The sequence below is a fragment of the Crocuta crocuta genome, unplaced genomic scaffold (genome assembly GCF_008692635.1).
Source record: "Crocuta crocuta isolate KB4526 unplaced genomic scaffold, BGI_CrCroc_1.0 scaffold223, whole genome shotgun sequence".
Taxonomy (NCBI): domain Eukaryota; kingdom Metazoa; phylum Chordata; class Mammalia; order Carnivora; family Hyaenidae; genus Crocuta; species Crocuta crocuta.
The window spans coordinates 6,745,518-6,765,778 of record NW_027529426.1 but is presented as its reverse complement, the minus strand read 5'-3'; the positions used below and the strand labels follow the sequence as shown (position 1 = coordinate 6,765,778).

The window sequence follows — 20,261 nt, the reverse complement described above, 5'->3', positions numbered from 1 at the left end:
CACACCCCCGGGTTCTCCTATATCAAGTCCTGTATTGCAATGGCCTCATAGATGATGTGGCACCCGAGAGGTCAGTAGTGGTGAGAACCTGTTGTATCATACATGGAGAAGAGTCCTTGCTAGTTCAGAGAAAGCCACTCTTCAGGTTTGCTTTATTTTAGTGAAGGGGCATTTTGTCTAATTAGAGAGGAAAGTGGTCAGGCACCTATCTCAACCCCACTGGAGACTTGCCAAATAAAAAGGCACTAATTAGACTTACTTAACCAATGGTAATAGATGTACTCTAGCAGAGGATTCTGTTTTTAAAACTCTTAATTATAAAAAAATATAATATATGCTAATGAGAGTATTGTAAAGACCCTCCATGTAATCACACCCAGCTTCAACAATTTAGTAACAGCCCATCTTAATTCATCTCGATGCCACTCCCATAATCCCAGATTGTTTTGCAACAATTCAAGCATCGTATTATTTCCTTCATAAGTATTTTTAATGATCACATAGGAATCTAAATCACATAGGAAACTTAAACAGTTTACCTTTGTTTAATAAACTTCTCATCCTACCATAGAATCTATATTTTGTTGCCTCAAGACTTGAGAGGCATGTAGGGCTTCTCATATACATATTGAATGTGTAAAACTTACATGGAGAGTGGGATTGTGTGAGTTAGCTCTATCCCTGTGATTAATCTCTTCTGTACACAATGGCAGCCAGGGTGTGGGAACGCCCCTCCTTTGGTCACCTAGTAACTTTTCACTGGTCAACAAGAAGCTGAATAAGCGATTATATTGCGAGAAAGTGCTTGGCTAGCTGACTTGGATCATCTCCTAGATTTTAAGAGAAGTTCTATCGCCAAGTTTGAATTTGCTAAACCTTTAAGGCTTTGCTGGCAGAAAAGAAGCGTTCCACTCTTGGAGCATAAATGGATTCAGAAGACATGGGCTCAGGTAAACTAGGCCAAATATTGAAGCAGATTTGGAGACAAAACCTGATGTTAAAACAGGCCCTCCTGGGTGATAACCAGTGTGAAGGGGCTGGTGGGGCCAGTTGGATAGCCACGGTGGTCTTTCTGGGTCAAGAACTCAGTGGGGCCCTTCACCAATTCTTGGAGCACACTGCAGGGACCCTGCACTCTACCTGCCAGCAGCTGTATGTATTGCTTGACAAGGAGGACCAGTGTGTCTGGAAACAAGGCAAGTATTTCTTTTTGTTCTTCTCTAAGAAATGTTGATTGGGTAGTCACTTTGAGAGGTACTAAGGAGCATGCAAAGAAGGCTAAGATAGAGTCTTGTCCATAAGGGACTAACAATATATTTGGGGAAATAAGGTAAGACAAATGGACAAGTGCAAGGGATATCAAAGCCAGTTCCATTAAAGACATACAAAGGAAGTACATTAGGACCTCAGAATCAAGCAAGATTCCATTTTTAGAATGGGACGTTGGGAGTTTTGCTATATCAAATGCTGTATTTAAATTGAAGCTCAGGGGTGCCTGGGTAGCTCGGTTAAGTGTCCAACTTTGACTCAGGTCATGATCTCATGTTCGAGCCCTGCATCAGTCTCTGTTTTGATGACTCTGAACCTGGAACCTGCTTCAGATACTATGTCTCCCTCTCTCTCTGCCCCTTCCCCACTTGCGTTCTTTGTCTCTCAGAAATAAACATATGGGGCGCCTGGGTGGCTCAGTTGGTTAAGCGTCCCACTTCGGCTCAGGTCATGATCTCCTGGTTCGTGGGTTCAAGCCCCGCGTCAGGCTCTGTGTTGACAGCTCAGAGCCTGGAGCCTGTTTCAGATTCTGTGTCTCCCTCTCTCTCTGACTCTCCTCTGCTCATGCTCTTTCTCATCTCTCTCTCTCTTTCTCTCTCTCAGAAATAAATAAAACATTAAAAATTAAAAAAAAATAAACATAAAAAAATTTTAAACTGAAGCTTAAGGAATGAATTGTTTTCATGCAGCTAGAAATTAGGAATCTTGAAAAAGCATTTCAGGCAAGGGTGTTATTAGCAGGATCCACTATTAGGAATAGGAAAATTGGGGTACCTGGATGGCTCAGTTGGTTAAGCATCTGACTTCGACTCAGGTCATGTCTCTTGGTCCATGGGTTCGAGCCCTGCATCAGGCTCTGTGCTGACAGCTCCGAGCCTGGTGCCTGCTTCAGATTCTGTGTCTCCCTCTCTCTCTGCCCCTTCCCCACTCATTCTCTGTCTCTCTCTCAAAAATAAGTAAACATTAAGAAAAAAATTTTTAAGTAGGAAAATATTCCTACTTTGAGGCAGAACAAGCAGTTTTTCTGTATTGGAATATGATGAAGTTCTATTTGTAGAATTATTTGAGCTTGAACCCATTAATTGTAAAAACACTAGACTGGGGTGGGCTGGGCTATAGAATTGGACATCCTCCTACACACACACTGAGAGGTGAGCAGGCTCTTGGGAATAGTTCCAGTTGTGGATGCTGAGAAGTATGATAGGAAGAACATTGTATCTGGTGAATATAATCTCAGACAACAGTTACTCTAGATAAGATGATGGGTGGTATCATGAAATCCAACTCTAAATAATATAGTGTCAAGATAAGTGGGCAGGTCTCATCAATCAGGAATCCAGGGCAGATAATGTTAAGAAATTATCTCGAAGGCAGATGGTAGGCTTTGGGGAAATCTGTCCAAAGGCAGCATGACCCAGACAATGGCAGTTGGAGCTCATAGCCAAGACTCTAGTCTCTGGAGTGAATTGAATATGGTCTTAGGCAACATATCAAGACAAATGGTTATTCATGGAAAATGATAAGGACACAGCTACCAGAATAGGAGGTCAACATAAAGGTGTTCTTAGATACAAGCAAAAACACAAGTTTTCAGAACTGGAGACCAAAGATAAACCTAGATTTGTAAAAGGATGATTTAATGATGACTCTTAAAATACTGACCTATATATGGGGATATAATTTACATATTCCTTAGTTCAGAATTGAATTCTAAAGATTGGAGAGTTGCTAAGCCTGCAAGAAGTGATCAAGTGATCTCAGCTGTGAGCTGTGACTTCAGAGAAGGGATGCACAGAGAAGAGAATGGTAGGACATGGGAATGGAATAAAAGATTATTTCAGATCAGATCATGAGGAGGGTTTCCGCCAGTGAGAAGAGGTTTGACTTGGTTTAGTAGTCCTTGAGTAGCTAATGCAGGTTCTAATCAGAGAATCAGAATCTGTACAATTAAAGCTATTCCTTGGAAGGCTAATTAGAAAACTGTAAATGATCACAAGATGAATAGTGTAAACCTAAAATAATTCTCATAGCATTCAGCAAAGTACCAAAAAAGTATAGTATCTGCACCAGTAAAAATAATGTAGTTATGATATGCCTGCTACTCAAGTCTTATCTGAAGTGTTTTCCTGAATTTCAGGCAAATAATTATAAGCTGTTATATTGATAAACAATATAGTACATTCAAAGGAGGAGGAATAAGTCTCAAAATCATACTAAATCATCAAGGGATGATTGAGGGAAATGTTGACTTCAGTTGAATAGTTTTGTGACTGTGTAGGGGAGATCACGGTATCTGCCTCCAAATATTCAAAGAATTTTCATGTGCAGAAAGTATTGGACTTACGCTTTGCCACTACAGCATAAAGCAATTTGTCCCCAGTTCCTAGATGTGTTAAAAGAGTGACAGTTGTACAAATGACTTCTTCTTTAGGAGGGAGATTGGCTTAAATGCCTGGTAAAGGTCTTGGTAGGTTTCTGAGGTTATCTTGCCATATCTTCATGGAGAAATATAATTTGGTTCAGCTTTGTATTTTATTCTTTTTATGTATCTGTGTGTGTTTGTGTGTGTGTGTGTGTGTGTGTAGAAATGTCTACTTTCATAGACTGCCTCATGAAAATAAATGAATATTTGGGGAGCACTGCTACACTTCTAAAGGAAGAAGAAAAAAAGATGTGTAATTTATGCGGCATGCATGATGAATGTACCCCACTGCAGACAATGTCCACTATTCACGATATCAAAGCAGCAGACATTGCTGCAAGAGGGGAACAGAATGTCATAGAAACAGCTACTGTTTCTTCCACAAATGGAGAGCAAAGTCATTACACGAACCAGGTCCAGTTAAAAAAAAATAAAGCACATATGAGTTCAGACTTAGTGGAAAAAGAAAAGAATACATCATTGAATGAAGATATAACAGAGCAAGAGGAATCACAGGACAAAATGTTCCCAGATAATGTAGAAAATGAAGATGATAAACAAATAGAACACATGACTGTTGAGAACATAAATGGCAACAGGGAAGAGATGCATGACATAATCCAGAAAACAGAAAGAGAAATACAAGAGACCTCAGAAAACCAAAGAGAAGAGATTACCACATCCTCAAAAACATGTGATATCTCCAGCAAATATCTGAATAGTCTTCTTTCCAATGATTCAGAGGGTCTGAACCAAAAGAATAACATAATGGAAAAGGAGTAAGTAAATGTAATGTGAGTGGTGCTTGTACAATGCCTATTGATATGTGTACTTCTATAGTTATTATACATAGTATTTATACATGACTAGAATTTTATATCTCCCTTTAGATCATCTCCAAAAAATATTGTAAATTAATAATTCAGTTTAAATTACTTTTAGTAAAATTTATATGGCAGCCATTACTAATATATATATTTTTTATAGTTTTAGGAAACAAACACTCAATGTTTCTTTAAAGGAAGAGGAGTTGACGATATATGGAAGTAGTTTAAATGAACAATTGTCCAGAACATGAACAGTCTTCTAAATCACTACTCTTTCAATTATAATAAGAGAAGACTACAGAGAATTCATATACTGGAAACACATTTTCTAGCCTCAGATTTATTTTAATTATATCCTCAAATAAATCCTCACATTTCTTTTATTTATAAATTATCATAAATTCTTAACCTGTGTCTGTAGTCTTTAGGGGCCATGGGTAAGCTTTAAGCAATTTTTAAAACTGAGTGTATATTTTCATACCTATTTGATCTCCTTAGAGATGGTCCAAAACTTTTAACAGATTCCCAAAGAGCCCATGACATCCAAAAAAATAAAAGTGGAAAGTGACTGATATACTTCATGAACTGTCTTCCCTATACAAGGGGATAATAATCCCTATTCGTCCAAATAAAATAAAATATTCACAAGCCATAGTTTTCTAGCAAATATCACATCCTTAGAAGGCAATGGAGAATAATGAAAACAATCATGGCTTTGAGAATCAGACTTACATTTTATATCCAGTTTTTCTACAGAATAGTTCTGTGACACTGGGCAGCTTGCTTCATCTCTTAGCCTTGTTTTCTTCTTTTTAGAAACTATATATACTTGCTGGGATTATTTGGTAAGACCAAGTGAAAAAATCACATAAAGGGCCTAGCACTACACACTTTGCAGATGCTTGCGCTGACCTAAATGTTACTATGTAATTGATTTCACTCTCAACAACCCTCACTTTCTCTACCTTCCACACTCTTCCATCTTTCACTTACCCCCTCTCTGCCATGATGTGCTGTGCTCTTTTCAGGTGTACAATACCATTTCCAGGACAATACCACAACTAGGTCTAGGATCTCAAGCAGCTCATTTTGCTACTTTGACCTTACCTATCTCATCAGGAAAATGAAGAGGTTGAGTTGGATTATCTATGAGGTCCCTACAGGGCTGAGAATCTAATGAATTTTATAGATGTCATAGGAGAACGTTCAATGCATGAAAGACCCCCATAGTTTCAAAGAACTATTGCCCCTGCAAAACAATTATTAAGTTAGTTAATATGTGGTTACCCATTTCACTGGAGAAAAACATTAACACTTCATATTCTTACATTCAGAAATGACTCAAAGCATCAACTAATGAGTCACTGCTGAACCACTCCCTCTAACACCTCCCTTAGGTGTTCCCTAGTTAGCTATTTCCTCTTCATAGCATCCAAACCAATTGTGCTTGGCTTGCGTATTTATAAAGATGACTACTCTTTCAATCCCTCAGGCTAGGAAGCCATCAGACCACTTAAAATATATATGTCATAAACAAAATCTTGTTGGGAATCTGTTGTGATTCCTCACTGGATAGCTTTCTGTAAGAAACCTATCTCTTCTACTTTCGTTGTCCTAGTATGTATAGACTCAAAGGGAAACAAGACTAAAATAAACCAATCTGATTATTTTAGCTGCTGGACTAGATCTATTTGATTAAACCTAGAGGAAATGGAAGCATTTATAGGTCTCTTCGGTCACTTCATCTATCAGTCTTTTAGAAGAGGGTATGCAGATAGTTTCCAGGGCACAAAGAGAATAATTTTTGAAGTTATACAAGGCTGAGTCACTGTATTCTCTGTTAAACAATTCTGAAATTGTCTTTCATTTTCTGAAGTACGATTATTACTCTCATCAGAAAATGTACAAACAGACCAATGTACTGGGTAATTTCATTCTAACTTTACAGGTTTAGAATTATAAATATAAATAACCTTCCTTGAAATTTCAACATGTTTTGTTTTGTTTTAGATATCTACGTTAAAGGGTACTATAAATTCAATCCACTAATAATTGAAAAAAAGTTAAAACCTGATTATTCTAGAACTGGGTATGAATGCTGCATTTTATATGGATCCTCTTATTTATCTTTCACATTGCCAATATTTCAGTCATTTCATGGATAAGAAATGAGAAGTACCAAAAGGAGAAACTACAGCTGGCGATTTCAATGTAGAGATCTAGCATTTATTGAGCACACATTTTATGCTAACCCCCTTTAATAAGAAGTTTAAATATTTTATCTCATTGCATCTTCACACCATTGTGAATTAGGTATTGGTTTCAGTAATGGATAAAGAAGCTAATGCTTTGGAGTGATTTGAAAATATGTTAGAAACTGTGGACATTTGTGCTAAAGATAGACGGATTCTATTATTGGTTCTGTAACTTAACATTGGTGTAATTTTCAAAAAGTGAAATTTTCTAAGCCTCAGTTTCCTTACCTGTAAAAGGTGATGACAGTAGTATCTGCCTGACCTCCTTAGTGTGAGGATTAAATGAAACAACATGGGGACCTCTGGCTGGCTCAGGAGGTAGAACATGAAACTCTTGATCTCAGGAATGTAAGTTCGAACCCTACGTTGGTTTTAAAGATTACTGAAAAATAATTAACTCTTAAAAAAAGGAAAGAAACAACGTGTAACCTAAAATCTGGTCCATAGAGAGTGCTAACATATTAGTTATCTTAATAATAATTAATGATATTTGGAGCACCTGAGTGGCTTAGTCAGTTAAACTTCAGAATTGGTTTTGGCTCAGGCAGTACCTCACAGTTCCTGGGTTTAAGCACCATGGCCCACTCTGTGCTGGCAATGCAGAGCCTGCTTGAGATTCTTTCTCTGCCTCTCCCTCTGCTCCTTCCCTCCCTCAAAATAAATAAACATTTAAAAAATATTATTGATATTTAAGGCCAAGCAAATAGTAAGTGACTGATCACAAACTTGAATTTAAATGTTTAAGATTCTAAAATATTTGGCAAAGGTGATGGTTATAAAAAGCAAGAGTATAACAAATGGTCAAAATAAGTGTTTATATTGATTCTTTGATGATTATAAATATTCTGCTTCTAATTACCTTGATTAATCATAAGTGCACAGTATTTTGTACCCTTCTCAGTTTTTTAAAAAAAACGTAATAAACATCATCATTCGATGTAATATGTTTGGATAATTCCAATACCAGATATATATTTACATATATATTTATCTCCTTCCCTTAAATTTAGTAAACGATTCAAGTATAAGTACTTGGTTTATCAAGAAGCATTAGTAATCTTCAGATTCATGTCGTAAAGTGAACAAAGCTGAGAAATCAACCACCTAAATAATAATGGTAATGTCAATGGGGACAATAGTAACAATAGTTAATATGTATAATACAGACTATGTCAGGCATAGCTTTTTAATTACTTAACATTTGCGAGTTTATTTAATTCTCACAGCCATCTTATTAGACAGGTATTATTTCATTATCATTTTACAGTTGAATAAACTGAGGCACAGAGAGATTGAGTATCTTTCCCAAGGTTACAGAGTTAGTAAGTGGAAAAATTGGGATTCACACCAAAACAATGCAGCTTTCGAGCTTGTGCTCTGTATGCATTTAGCTATACAGTACACAAATTAAATAATTGCAAAAATTATGTGTTTTTCTTTTTTTTTCTTTTTTTTTGCTGCAGATACTTTGACATACTGAGTGATACCAGCCCCCAAGTGTCTTGTTATATTACAGCACCATCATATGTTCTACAACATCTAGAATGCCGGATAATTAATAGCATGAGTTCTTTAATAGTGAGTGACAATGAAGAGTTGGTCAGTAATGTCATCACTGTTGAGTGCTCAGATATGGAAAACAAAATTCCGTTTCCAATATGCATTACAATTCCATTTACTGCACGTTACAGGGGAAATTACAGAGACATCATGGTAAAAGTGTCTGATGTAAACCTTCAGTCGAGTTACCTAACCCCAAATTCACTGGAAGGAATGAGAGGAAGTTACAAGGTTGGTAAATCCTTGACTATATCTACATTTGCTATTTGACTCCTCTGCTAAATATTAGCCAGACTACCAGATTGTGAATAGATATAATTGCTCCATCGGTAATAAGTGGAAAGGCTGATTAGGTTAACACCAGTGAATTCACAATTTTTTTTGCTATCTATAAAGATCAAAGGAAAGCAGAAATTATTGGGAAAAACTTCAGAATGAAGAACTTGGGTCTAGGACCTAGCAAATGTATGTTCACCTGGGAAAGAAAACCAAAATCGTGGCTTAGTCAGCTTCATGCTCTAGACTAGCATTAGACTAACATTTCTAATGTGATGGACCTCTGTCTTAACTTAAGAAGGTTGGTATCCCCAGGTAATACTAGTTTTATTTTTATCATTCATGAATTGCGAAAATATGTAAAAAAAATAATTGCATGTATGTGTGTGTTCCTTAAGATAGTTATTAAGTCTATAAATTGTGTTTTCTTTATACACAGAAGATAGTATATGTGGTAGTTAAGATGTGAGTTGTGGAGGAAGATTGGCTGGGTTTGAAATCTGATTCCTATACTTTCTTGCTATGTTAGAATGGGTAAATTATGTAACCATGTCATGACTCAATTTCTTTATCTGAAAAATGAACACATAATATTGTCTGCCTGATAGGATCATAGGGATTAAATGAGTAAATGCACTTAAGACAAAAGGAAGCCTATAAACATGTGTTAGGAGTTAATAAATTAGACTTCATTGTAATAACTCTGAGCTTCTCTACCATCACAAATTCCTGTTTTGAAGACAGAATATAACAGCTGTTAAATTAGCATGAAGTTGATGGGAACTAAGGTTAAAGATTTTTCTGTGGGTCCCCAAATTAACTTTTAAACAAAATGTTTATCTTTTTAGCTTTACGTAAGTTGTCATTATTTGAAGACAGGGCAAGGAATAAATGTTTGAAAATTCCATGAAACAAGAAATTCTTTATAATACATCTCTTCTTTTTCTGATTTGGGACTTTCCTGAGTTACAAACAAAGTTATGTAGTAGAATATGAAAGCTAAGCTTGCTCTAATTATTTGTTCCAATTCATGTCCCTAATACATTTTATATTTAGTCTAGGAAGCCGATATGTATAATAGTCTGGTCAGCATTGCTCTTGACTGTGGCTTTTTAATCTTAACCAATCTATGTGACTGACATTATAAAAGCAAAAACTGTTGATAGTACATGTGACTTACAAGATGTTTAGTAAATGGATAATCAGAGCAAAAAGGAAATCAAAATACAAGGACTGTTATCTACTAAAAATATACCAGCATATGCTTTTTATAATTTTCCAGTGGTAGTTATCCCCATTTTTAGCTCAGAAATTTTAAACTCTGGAGTCCTTCCAAAATTTTGTGTGGTTCATCCGACATTTAAGAATTCTAATTCCAGAGTCAGATAAACAAACCATCATCAGATTTCTGTTGATGGCAACTCCCCTGCTTAAAAACACTTCTGGTTCCCAGCATCTGCCAAATGTGCACAAAATGCACAACCACCAGCGCTGGGAAGACTTTTCTTTCTTACTTCTCACCATTTTCCCTTCAGCCAATGAGGAACATTCATCCCGCCCTGAATTTTCCCATCGATGGATTCATGACGTGATATTATGAAATGTCTTCCTCAGTCAGTTTTCAAATGATAGGTTATTTTCTGTCATGAGTGTCCCTGAAATGTTTATGTGTGTGTCTGCATGATTATCCACTCGTGTTGGGGAGGAGCCGGACTGGGGCTTGGGGACACATGAATAGACCAAATTACTTTTAAGCCTGCCTCTTCATTTTAAGCTTTGGTGGTTATATGAATAGATCATTTTGTTTTCCTTTATGTACTCAGTTCCCTTTTGTGTGATAAAAAAGCTTGAATATGTGCCTACATATATGCATTACAAATTTAAATGTCACTATATAAAAAAGAAACACAAATGCCTCTTTTTAGTTTTTTGCTCCCACTGCATGAAGGAGAGAAATAGAAAAAATGACTTTGCTAAGAGATTGTGAGCTGCCAGAAGGAAGAATTTACTGACAGTACAGGTGCTATAGTGTTTACATAAACTACCCAAATGATGAAATTTGGAATTCTGTAAAACAGTGTTAAATTTCCTGGATAAAGGCCAATATTTATTATTTTTTGGTCTATTTATTTATTTTGAGAGAGAGAGAGAGAGGGAGAGCAGGGGAGGGGCAGAGAGAGAGAGAGAGAGAGAATCCCAAAATCCCAAGCAGGCTCCGGGCCGTCAGCGCAGAGTCCAACACAGGGCTTGAACTCACAAACCATGGAATCATAACATGAACTGAAACCAAGAATTGGACGCTTACCCAACTGAGCCACCCAGGTTCTCCTAAAAGGCAATATTTAAAGTTTATTCTGGTAAAGGAAGATAGGATTCCAAAAATAGTTAATATTTGTGAAAATACTAAATGCGATTGTCCATTCACTCACTATACATCTTGGGGGAGGATTTAAATTTAAAAACATATTTACTTCTCTCTTTTTCTATCATTAGTCCAAATTTGAGAGACTACTATCAGGTTCTACCTCATCTCATGAGATGACCAACCCTTTGGTGTTAATGAAATCTTTCTCAATTGTGAGAGATTACAGGGACAGCAGATAGACTTTTCTTTCGCAGCAGAGTATGTACAGCAGATACTCCCTGAGCAGGGCTGCATTAATGTCCTTTCATGTCCTCAATCCATACAGGGCACCTGTGCTGAAGTGAAAGTGTACAAGTTGGGTATCTTTTCTGTTGTATCTTGTTTAAAGAAAGAGTCCTTCACAGTAACAAAGAAAGGCCTTACTCTTAAGCCAAGCATGGATTCCCGAGTGTCATTAAATTACCCTCCAGGAGTTTTTGGCTCACCAGTACTGGTACAATTAAAGGTAAATGCTAAAAACTGATGAGTTTCTTCTCAGAGATTTTGTGGGTCATCAAACATAGTCCCAAAATGATAAGGGTACCACTATTTAATACAACACTAAATGAATTCTTCCCTTATACTTTTCTTTTTAATCCTTTCTTTCTCTTATTTAAATTTTATTTATTTATTTTTTATTTAAAGAATAGAATTTAGGGGTTCATGCCAACAAATGTCCTCCTTAATGCCCATCACCCATTTATCCCATCCCCCCACTCAATACCTCTCCAGGAACCCTCAGTGTGTTCTCTATAAATACACAGTCCCTTATGGTTTGCCTCCTTCTCTTTTTTTATCTTATTTGTTCTTCCCTTCCCCTATGCTCAACTGTTTTCTTTCTTAAATTCCACATATGAGTGAAATCATATGATATTTACCTTTCTTAGCATAATACACTCTAGTTCCGTTCATGTTGTTGCAAATGGCAATATTTCATTCTTTTTGACTGCCAAGTAATATTCATTATATATATAATTCATTATATATATAATATATTATATATATGTATACCATATGCATACCATACATATATATACATATATACATATACCATCTTTTCTTTATCCATTTATCCATGGACATTTGTACTCTTTCCATAATTTGGCTATTGTTGATAATGCTGCTATAAACATTGGGGTGGATGTGCCCCTTCAAATCAGCATTTTTGTATCCTTTGGATAAATACCTAGTAGTGTAATTGCTGGGTGGTGTGATAGTTCTATTTTTAATTTTTTGAGGCACCTCTGTACTGTTTTCCAGAGTGACTGCAACAGTTTGCATTCCCACCAGCAATGCAGAAGTGTTCCCCTTTCTCTGCATCCTAGCCAACATCTGTTGTTGCCTAAGTTGTTAATGTTAGCCATTCTGACAGGTATGAGGTGGCATCTCATTGTGCTTTTATTTGTATTTCCCTGACAATGAGTGATGTTGAGCATCTTTTCACATGTTTGTTAGCCGTCTGGATGTCTTCTTTTGAAAACTGTCTGTTCATGTCCTTTGCCCATTTCTTCACTGGATTATGTTTTTTTGGGTGTTGAGTTTCATAAGTTCTCTATAGATTTTGAATAGTAACCCTTTATCTGATATGTCATTTGCAAATATCTTCTCCCGTTCTGTCAGTTGCCCTTTAGTTTTGTAGTCAGTTTTATTTAGTTTTGCCTTTGCTGTGCATAAGCTTTTTGTCTTGGTGAGGTCCCAATAGTTCAGTTTTGCTTCTGTTTCCCTTGCCTCTGGAGGCGTGTCTACTAATAAGTTGCTGTGAATGAAGTTTATCTCCTGTAAGATTTTGATGGCTTCCTGTCTTACATTTAGGTCTTTCATTCATTTTGAGTTTATTTTTATGTATGATGTAAGAAAGTGGTCCAGGTTTTTAGGTTTTAGAAAATGTTTGTTTGTTTTTGGAGAGAGAGAGAGCATGAAAAGGGGCAGAGAGAGAGGGAAATACAGAATTTCAAGTAGGTTCCATGCTGTCAGTGCAGAGCCCAACATAGGGCTTCAACTCATGAACTGTGAGATTGTGAACTGAACCGAAATGAAGAGTTGGACGTTTAACCAACTGAGCCACCCAGGAGCCCCTCTTATATTTTTAATGACCTAACATACAGTGTTATCAGTGATAAAGTGAGGATTTAGAGCACAGTGAATCCCATTCCAAAGTGAATCCCTGCTTTATTTGTAAGCTTGCTTGGCTGTGTGTATGTGTGTGTGGGAGTGGTGTGTATGTGTGTGTGTCTTGATGACATTTATTGACAAAAACATATGTTGAGTGTCTATGAATGAATTGATGCCAGGATTTGGGACAATCATATGATTCAAGATTTGCATCTGATAGGATGGCAAAAAGGAGGCTAATCAATTTCAATATTTATTATGAATATTTGGTTATATTTCATTATAAAATAGCATTTTGGGAATGAAGATTTAATATATACAAACACCATTTGCAACATATACACAAGATATAATGGAGCATCATTGCACATTTTAGAAGATACACTTTCTCAATATTTTCTGTCCTTCTAATCTAGACTCTCACCCATGCTCTCCTGTTCTCTGTTATTGTAAGTGGTTAACAAAGAAGAAAAATTAGGTGAAAAAACAATATTATGAACAATGTATTCATAAGTATTTCCATAACTTTAAAATTTTAGAATCATGCTAGCTCTTTTTATTAGCCACTCTTATGTGAGAGGAAATAAATATAGTTTTGTTTTTCTAGTTTCTGAAGATCACTTGATCTAACACCAGTTCTAATGAGAAATTACGTAAAATGTCTTTTTTGCTTTCTAGGTCATTTTGTTGCCTACAAGTAAGAGTGTTTCTCAGTTATTTATAACATAAGAGAAGAAACCCAAATTTCAGAAAGACTTTGTAAAAGGGAGACCAAATCTTGTGTTTTTTACATTAATTCATCATTGATTCCAGTCAACAACACATGGAGAAATATATAAAACTAGATTCTGTCAAATTTTCAGAAAATCGGCTTAGACATGTGCTGATACTTTGCATCTTTTGCTATTAAAATATAGAAATATATGTATTTTTTCCTTGTTCAGGTCCAACCAGTTGACCCATCTTTGGTGGCATATTTAAAAACACAGCAAGATACTTCCTACCCAGTGATATCTACAAGCCCTCTGATCCATGTTAAGCACCCATTGATACATCCTTTCCAGAAGCCAGTTACCATATTCCTACCTTGTGCTCCACACCCTGATAAAAAGAATCTTTCATCTGAGATAGAGCATAAAAGAACAGCTAGTGCCACTACCAATAGGATCACACCACTATACATCAACCGGTGAGTTAAATCCTTGTATCGCTAACTGAGTTGATAATAAGCAAAGAAACATAAATAATTTAAAAATGTAATTTGATGTCACATGTTTAAAAATCATTATTGAAATATCATGAAACATTTTCATATACAAATAAAATATTGTAGACTCATAAAACGTAATGACTTTAGACCCACAAACGGCCCAAATATATGCTCTGCGGTGGGGTAGATACACAAGAGGTAAATTTAATCTTTGCTTTCAAAGACATTATGACATGGTTAATTATAAAGGTGTGGTATAGTGATTTTAACTTCTATATTTAAAGAGTGTGCTGTTAATGTAAGGAAAATATTAACCTGAACTTTTCCAAAACAAATTTAATTTGAATCTGTGTTTGCCATATAGGCGAAATGTTACTGGATCCTTCCCTAATTTTTATAACTACACAAAATCCCCGCCAGTGAGACAAATATGCATACTGAGTTACTAGCCAGAAACGACATTGGAAACAAAATGCTAACAACAAATAGGGTACACAGAATAATCCCGATCTTAATTCCTGTTCTTTCATTTAATACTTATTTTATCTTTTCCTAATGAAAAATGTAGAAGGGAATGTTTCTGTTCTTCAGTTCAGAAGGAAATTATTTTTTCTTTGAAAAACCAAGAGGCAGAAACAACTTCAGAAACTTAATTGAAATACTATCTACTATTAATTGAGTAGCTACTGTGTGCCAGGTTTCCTGTGTATATTGTCTTATCCAATCTCCCCCACCCCACCTTTTCTTCATTCTATTAGTAAGAAGACTGAAACTCAGTGATATTAAGAACGTATACAAGTCATGATACCTACCAAGTGATGTGATATTGGATAGGCTCACATTTATCTAGATTTACTCATGACTCTGTGTAGCCATCCTCTATTAAGTTTGAAACTGTAAGGCTGGAAATTGAGATGTAGATAATTTTTCCTTTCCCACAATGGTTGCAATTTAGGGAGCTGGCAATAGTAGAATATTAGGTTGTGGCTGGGAGAGGAAATTAAACTTTCCCTTATGCTAGATAGAATATAAGAATATAGACATGATCCAGTTATATACACTTTTGCTACTTGGGATGGGGATCTATCTATCTATCTATATCCATCCATCCATCCATCCATCCATCTACCTATTTATATTGATATAGATATATAATCTAAATAGCAGTTTAGTTAATTCATGTTCCTGTGTATCATGGTAAAGTAAGATTTAAAACAAGAAATATCCTGAAACTTCCAATTTGAAATGCATCAGTCTGGGGCCCTGGGTGGCTGAGTTGGCTAAGCAACTGACTTTGGCTCAAGTCATAATCTCATGGTTCATAGGTTCGAGCCCTGCATTGGGCTCTGTGCTGACAGCTCAGAGCCTGGAGCCTGCTTCTGATTCTGTGTCTCCCTCTCTCTCTGCCCCTTTCTTGTTCATTCTCTGTCTTTCTCTGTCTCTCAAAAATGAATAAATGTTAAAAAAATTAAAATGTACCAGTCTAATAGATTAAAGACATGCTCTTTTAAATATTTTGAGATACATATATTTTAAAATTTATTTTTATTAATTTTTAAAAAATTATTCATTTTTGAGAGACAGAGACAGAGTATGAGTGGGGGAAGGGCAGAGAGAGAGAGAGGGAGACACAGAATCTGAAGCAGGCTCCAGGCTCTGAGCTGTCATACGCGGGGTTCAAACTCACCATGAGATCATGACATGAGCTGGAGCTGGACGCATAACCCACTGAGCCACCCAGATGCCCCTATAGATAGTTTTAAAGATAAGAACTTAATCCTCAGAATGGATTCTTACCAGTAACCTATTACAGGAATCTAGCATTTCTACCACATATAAAGGGAGTATGGCAAAGGATTAATAAAAATAATTTGTGACTGATGTGTACTTTGCATCATAAAACAAAGCACCTCCATTTGCAATAAATATGATAGAAAAATGACTCATCTGTCCATGATTGTCTAATCCCCTAGTCTGAGAAATATAAATTTATCCCTGTAACACACAGATATCATTCTGGAACTGATTCGATCAGTGTTCCTTTGCCCCTCTTTTGTTATATTTGCACATGCCTCCTAAATGATGGAACAGAATGCAGACAGAAATAGGAGGCAAAGTGCTGCATGGTCAAAAATGAAGTTCCCGTAGGCATAGGGATAAGAGTAGAGGTAAAAGGAGCCCCAGGAGAAATCATGCTGAGGGCACCACATTTTCATACACTTAATTGATTCAAAACATTTGAAATCCAATTATTTCAGGTAGAAGACGACACAGTGGCAGTACAGATAAATTATACTCAGTAAAAATGATTAGACACTTAAAATGGATTTATAAATTATGCACATGGATCTGCTCTCCAGATCTGAGAAAAAGATTCAAGTGGCTATCAAAGTGAGTGGACGAACATTCATTCAAGATTAAGGGAAAAAATTACAAAATCCTACATGATTTCTTACAGAAAAAAAATTGTAATATCAATCAAAACGATTTCAAAAGCAGAACAAAAACACCAAAAAACATACTATGGAAATAAAGAAAGAGAGCATCAACCTGACATTTCACAGTTACTTGAATAATGAAAATCACAGTTACCTGCAGAATATTATAGAAATCTATTTTGTAAGTTTAGTATGACCCAGGAAGCAAAATTTCTGAGCAACAGAAAGCCATCAGGATAGCCTAGAAAAAGACAGGAGGACTACCAGATGAGATACAAAGATAACAAGCAGAGATGAAAAGGGACCAACATTTGATAAGGAATCATTTGAAGTGATGTTACCTAATAATTATAAGTACCATCAAAGGAGCAACCAAAATAACCATAAAAGAAGCAATAATCAAAGGCATAGTTGAATTTAATTTTCTGATGTTGATTAAAGCCTTGACTTAGAAAGTGCTGATTGATTACTAGATACAATTTATGAAAAACAACAACCACCACCACCCTACTAAGGCATAACACGGAAAATTTGAAATGCACATTTAAATAAAACGTAATTCTATAACAACCCATTCAGTAGAAGCAGATGATGTAAAAAGGAATAAAATCAGCCTTGCCTCAGTCTCACTCATAAAAGCACAAAGCAAAAATCAAAAAGGAAAAGTTTATATGGCAAAAGAATAACAGAAGGAAAACAAGAAAACAGCATGGTGATATTAAAGATGATATAAATGAAATCATCAGTTATATTAAATAAATATAAGTGGACTGAACATAACTTATACTATTGTTCATCTTATATAAATCTCTAATATTTTTAAAAGCTTCTTTGCTGTATTTGAGATGATTTCCTTAGATTTGTCATATATTTTACCTTTTTAAAATATTTTGCTATTCATTTATTTATTTAAAGTAAATTAAGTGTTTTTTTTTTTAATTTTTAGAGAGAGAGCACACTTGCTTTGGTAGAGCAAGTGGTAGAGAGGAACAGAGAGAGAAAGAGGGAGAGGAGAGGGGCAGAGGGGCAAAGGGAGGGAGAGACATTTGGTATTTTTACCATTTTTAAATCAGTTATTTCAACTGTTCATTTGAATCATTGTAGCTCTCATTTCTAAAAAAAAAAAAAGGGGGGTTTGATATATTTAAAAAATTTTTTTGTTTCAAAATGCTGGTTTTTTTCATTATGCTTTCTATTTCTTTTGTTATCCCTTTGATCATTGTAAACATACCCATTTTATGGTTTTATTGAGATTATTCTATCACTTACCTATTAACATGATATTTAAGATTATCTATTAGCATGGTGTAATTAGTACTTTGTCTATAATGCTAATTCCATCCTTAGAAATTCATTTCCAAGTATTAATTATGATTTTTTAGTCAGATCAACTTTTCTTCTCCCCTTCACCCCTGCCGAGGGCAGCTTTGGGTGTTTATTGTTTTCTTGAGCCGATGTTCGAAGAGATTTTGGTTGTTTTTACTGTTTCTCATTTCACGGCCAATGCTGCCCTTTTGGGATTCCAGTTTTATGACTGAGTTAGTTCCAGTTAATAGCTAGAGGCTGTATCTGATGTACCTGATAATATATTAAGCTCCAGCCCCCGCACACCTGGTGTGTATGCACGGTTGGTGGGGCAGGGTGTGTGTGTGTGTGGAGGAGACTGATGAGGGTGCGAGCCTCCACAGAACCAGTTGGTCGTGTTCCTTAGGGAGAGAGGAGAATTCCAACTTTTTGAAATTTGTCTGTTTGTTCGTTTCCAGATCTAAGGGATTTTCTTTCCAGCTTTTGAATTTTGAATTCCTCTGTCTTTGTGTGTGTGTGTGTGTGTGTGTGTGTGTGTGTGTGAGAGAGAGAGAGAGAGAGAGAGAGAGAGAGAGAGAGAGAGAGACATTTTTTCCAGCATTCCTATGTAGTGGAAAGATGGCCATTTTTCATCAATTCAATTGGCCAAAGTACTATTTTCTTTTTCCTTCTCCATTTCTTTGCCCTGTTGTATGGTCTTTCTGCTAGAAAATTCTTTTTCTGTCATGTTTGGGAGAAGAATTCTGGTTTATTCTGAAACTGGTAGCTCAACTCTTTCCTTATCTGTCTAGACATTCTAAGATCTCTCGGAGGGATTGATTTTTCCTCTCTTTGTGTTAGCCACATTCTTTGTGCACATCCTATGTCATACTATAGTATCATTCGCCTTTCCATTTGTCATCACTCAGCACCAGTATAACATTGTATGTGTTCAACGAATGTTGTGTGAATTAAATAAATTAATGAATAAATTCGTAGAAATGTAAGTAGTATTAGTAATTCTATACTTTTTAACAACACTAAAGTAGTATTTTATAATATGCTGTTGCTATTAGTGCCAGATATGGTAGATGGATTTTCTCTATCCGGTGGAGCATAATACAATAAAATGAGAGCATATGTCAACTATTTACTTAACTTTCTTTCATGTGCTCGCTTGGGCAGCACATATACTAACATTCTTACATCAAAGGGTGAAAACAGTTGAACATTTTCTATGGAAATAGGAACACAGTGAAGCACTCCATGCTTCATAAAATAAAAAAGGTAAAAACTAGGTGAGGCCAAAACATAGTCTAAATATGAAGAATTAGTGGTCTTTATTACATTACATTCCTTTATGTTTGAATGATTTCTGGGGAAAAGATGAAAGTCATTTAATTATGAACCAGAAAAGATTTCTTGACAGTAATGAAAGTGAAATTAATTTATTAAATAAAAATGCATTCCATATTATATAAGAAATACTTTGGGAGTTAGATGGTAAATATTTTTGCTGATGAAAAATACCATTTCTACACAATGCCATTGGTTTTAAGATTATGTTCAAATGTAAATGCAAGTCTTATATAAGAATATTTGTAAAACATGTGTCATATCACATAATAATAAAAGGGACATGTTGGTAAAATTACCATATAACTTAAGAAATCAAAAAGAAATGCTGACCCAGAATAGCCAACACAGAAGAACAGATTTAGAAGACTGATACTACCGACTTCAAAACTTACTACAAAACCACAGTATCCACAGTGTAGTATTGATGAAAGAACAGGCAACTAGATCAGTGGAACAGAATAGAGAGCTCAGAAATAGATCCATATAAATATAGTCAACTGAGTTTTAACAAAGAAGAAAAGGCAATGCAATGGAGTAAAGATAGTCTTTTCAACAAATGGTGCTGGAACAAGTGGATGTCCATAATGGATTATAGACATAAATGGATTGTAGACATAAATGTAAAATGCAAAGCTATAAAACTCCTAGAAGGTGTTTTCACCTACTTTCACCTAATAGGTGAAAATCTAGATGACCTTGTGTATGGCAATGACTTTTAGATACAATACTAAAGGCACAATCCATGATAGAAATAATTGATACACTGGACTTCATAAAAGTAAAAGCTTCTGCTCTGGGAAAGGGAATATTAAGAAGATAAGAAGATGAGCCACAGACTAGTAGAA

General features: G+C 35.6%; 1 protein-coding gene across 1 annotated transcript in view; it reads left to right on the top strand.

Moving 5' to 3' along the window:
- Nucleotides 1–925: 925 nt before the first annotated feature.
- The window catches only part of DTHD1 (death domain containing 1), a 68,135-nt gene continuing 48,799 nt past the window's right edge, over nt 926–20,261 (top strand). Inside the window, exons 1-5 of the mRNA XM_077758865.1 lie at nt 926–1,196; nt 3,855–4,470; nt 8,237–8,564; nt 11,300–11,479; nt 14,070–14,314. Of these exons, the coding sequence (XP_077614991.1) occupies nt 926–1,196; nt 3,855–4,470; nt 8,237–8,564; nt 11,300–11,479; nt 14,070–14,314 (1,640 nt within the window). The remainder of the gene's footprint in view (nt 1,197–3,854; nt 4,471–8,236; nt 8,565–11,299; nt 11,480–14,069; nt 14,315–20,261) is intronic.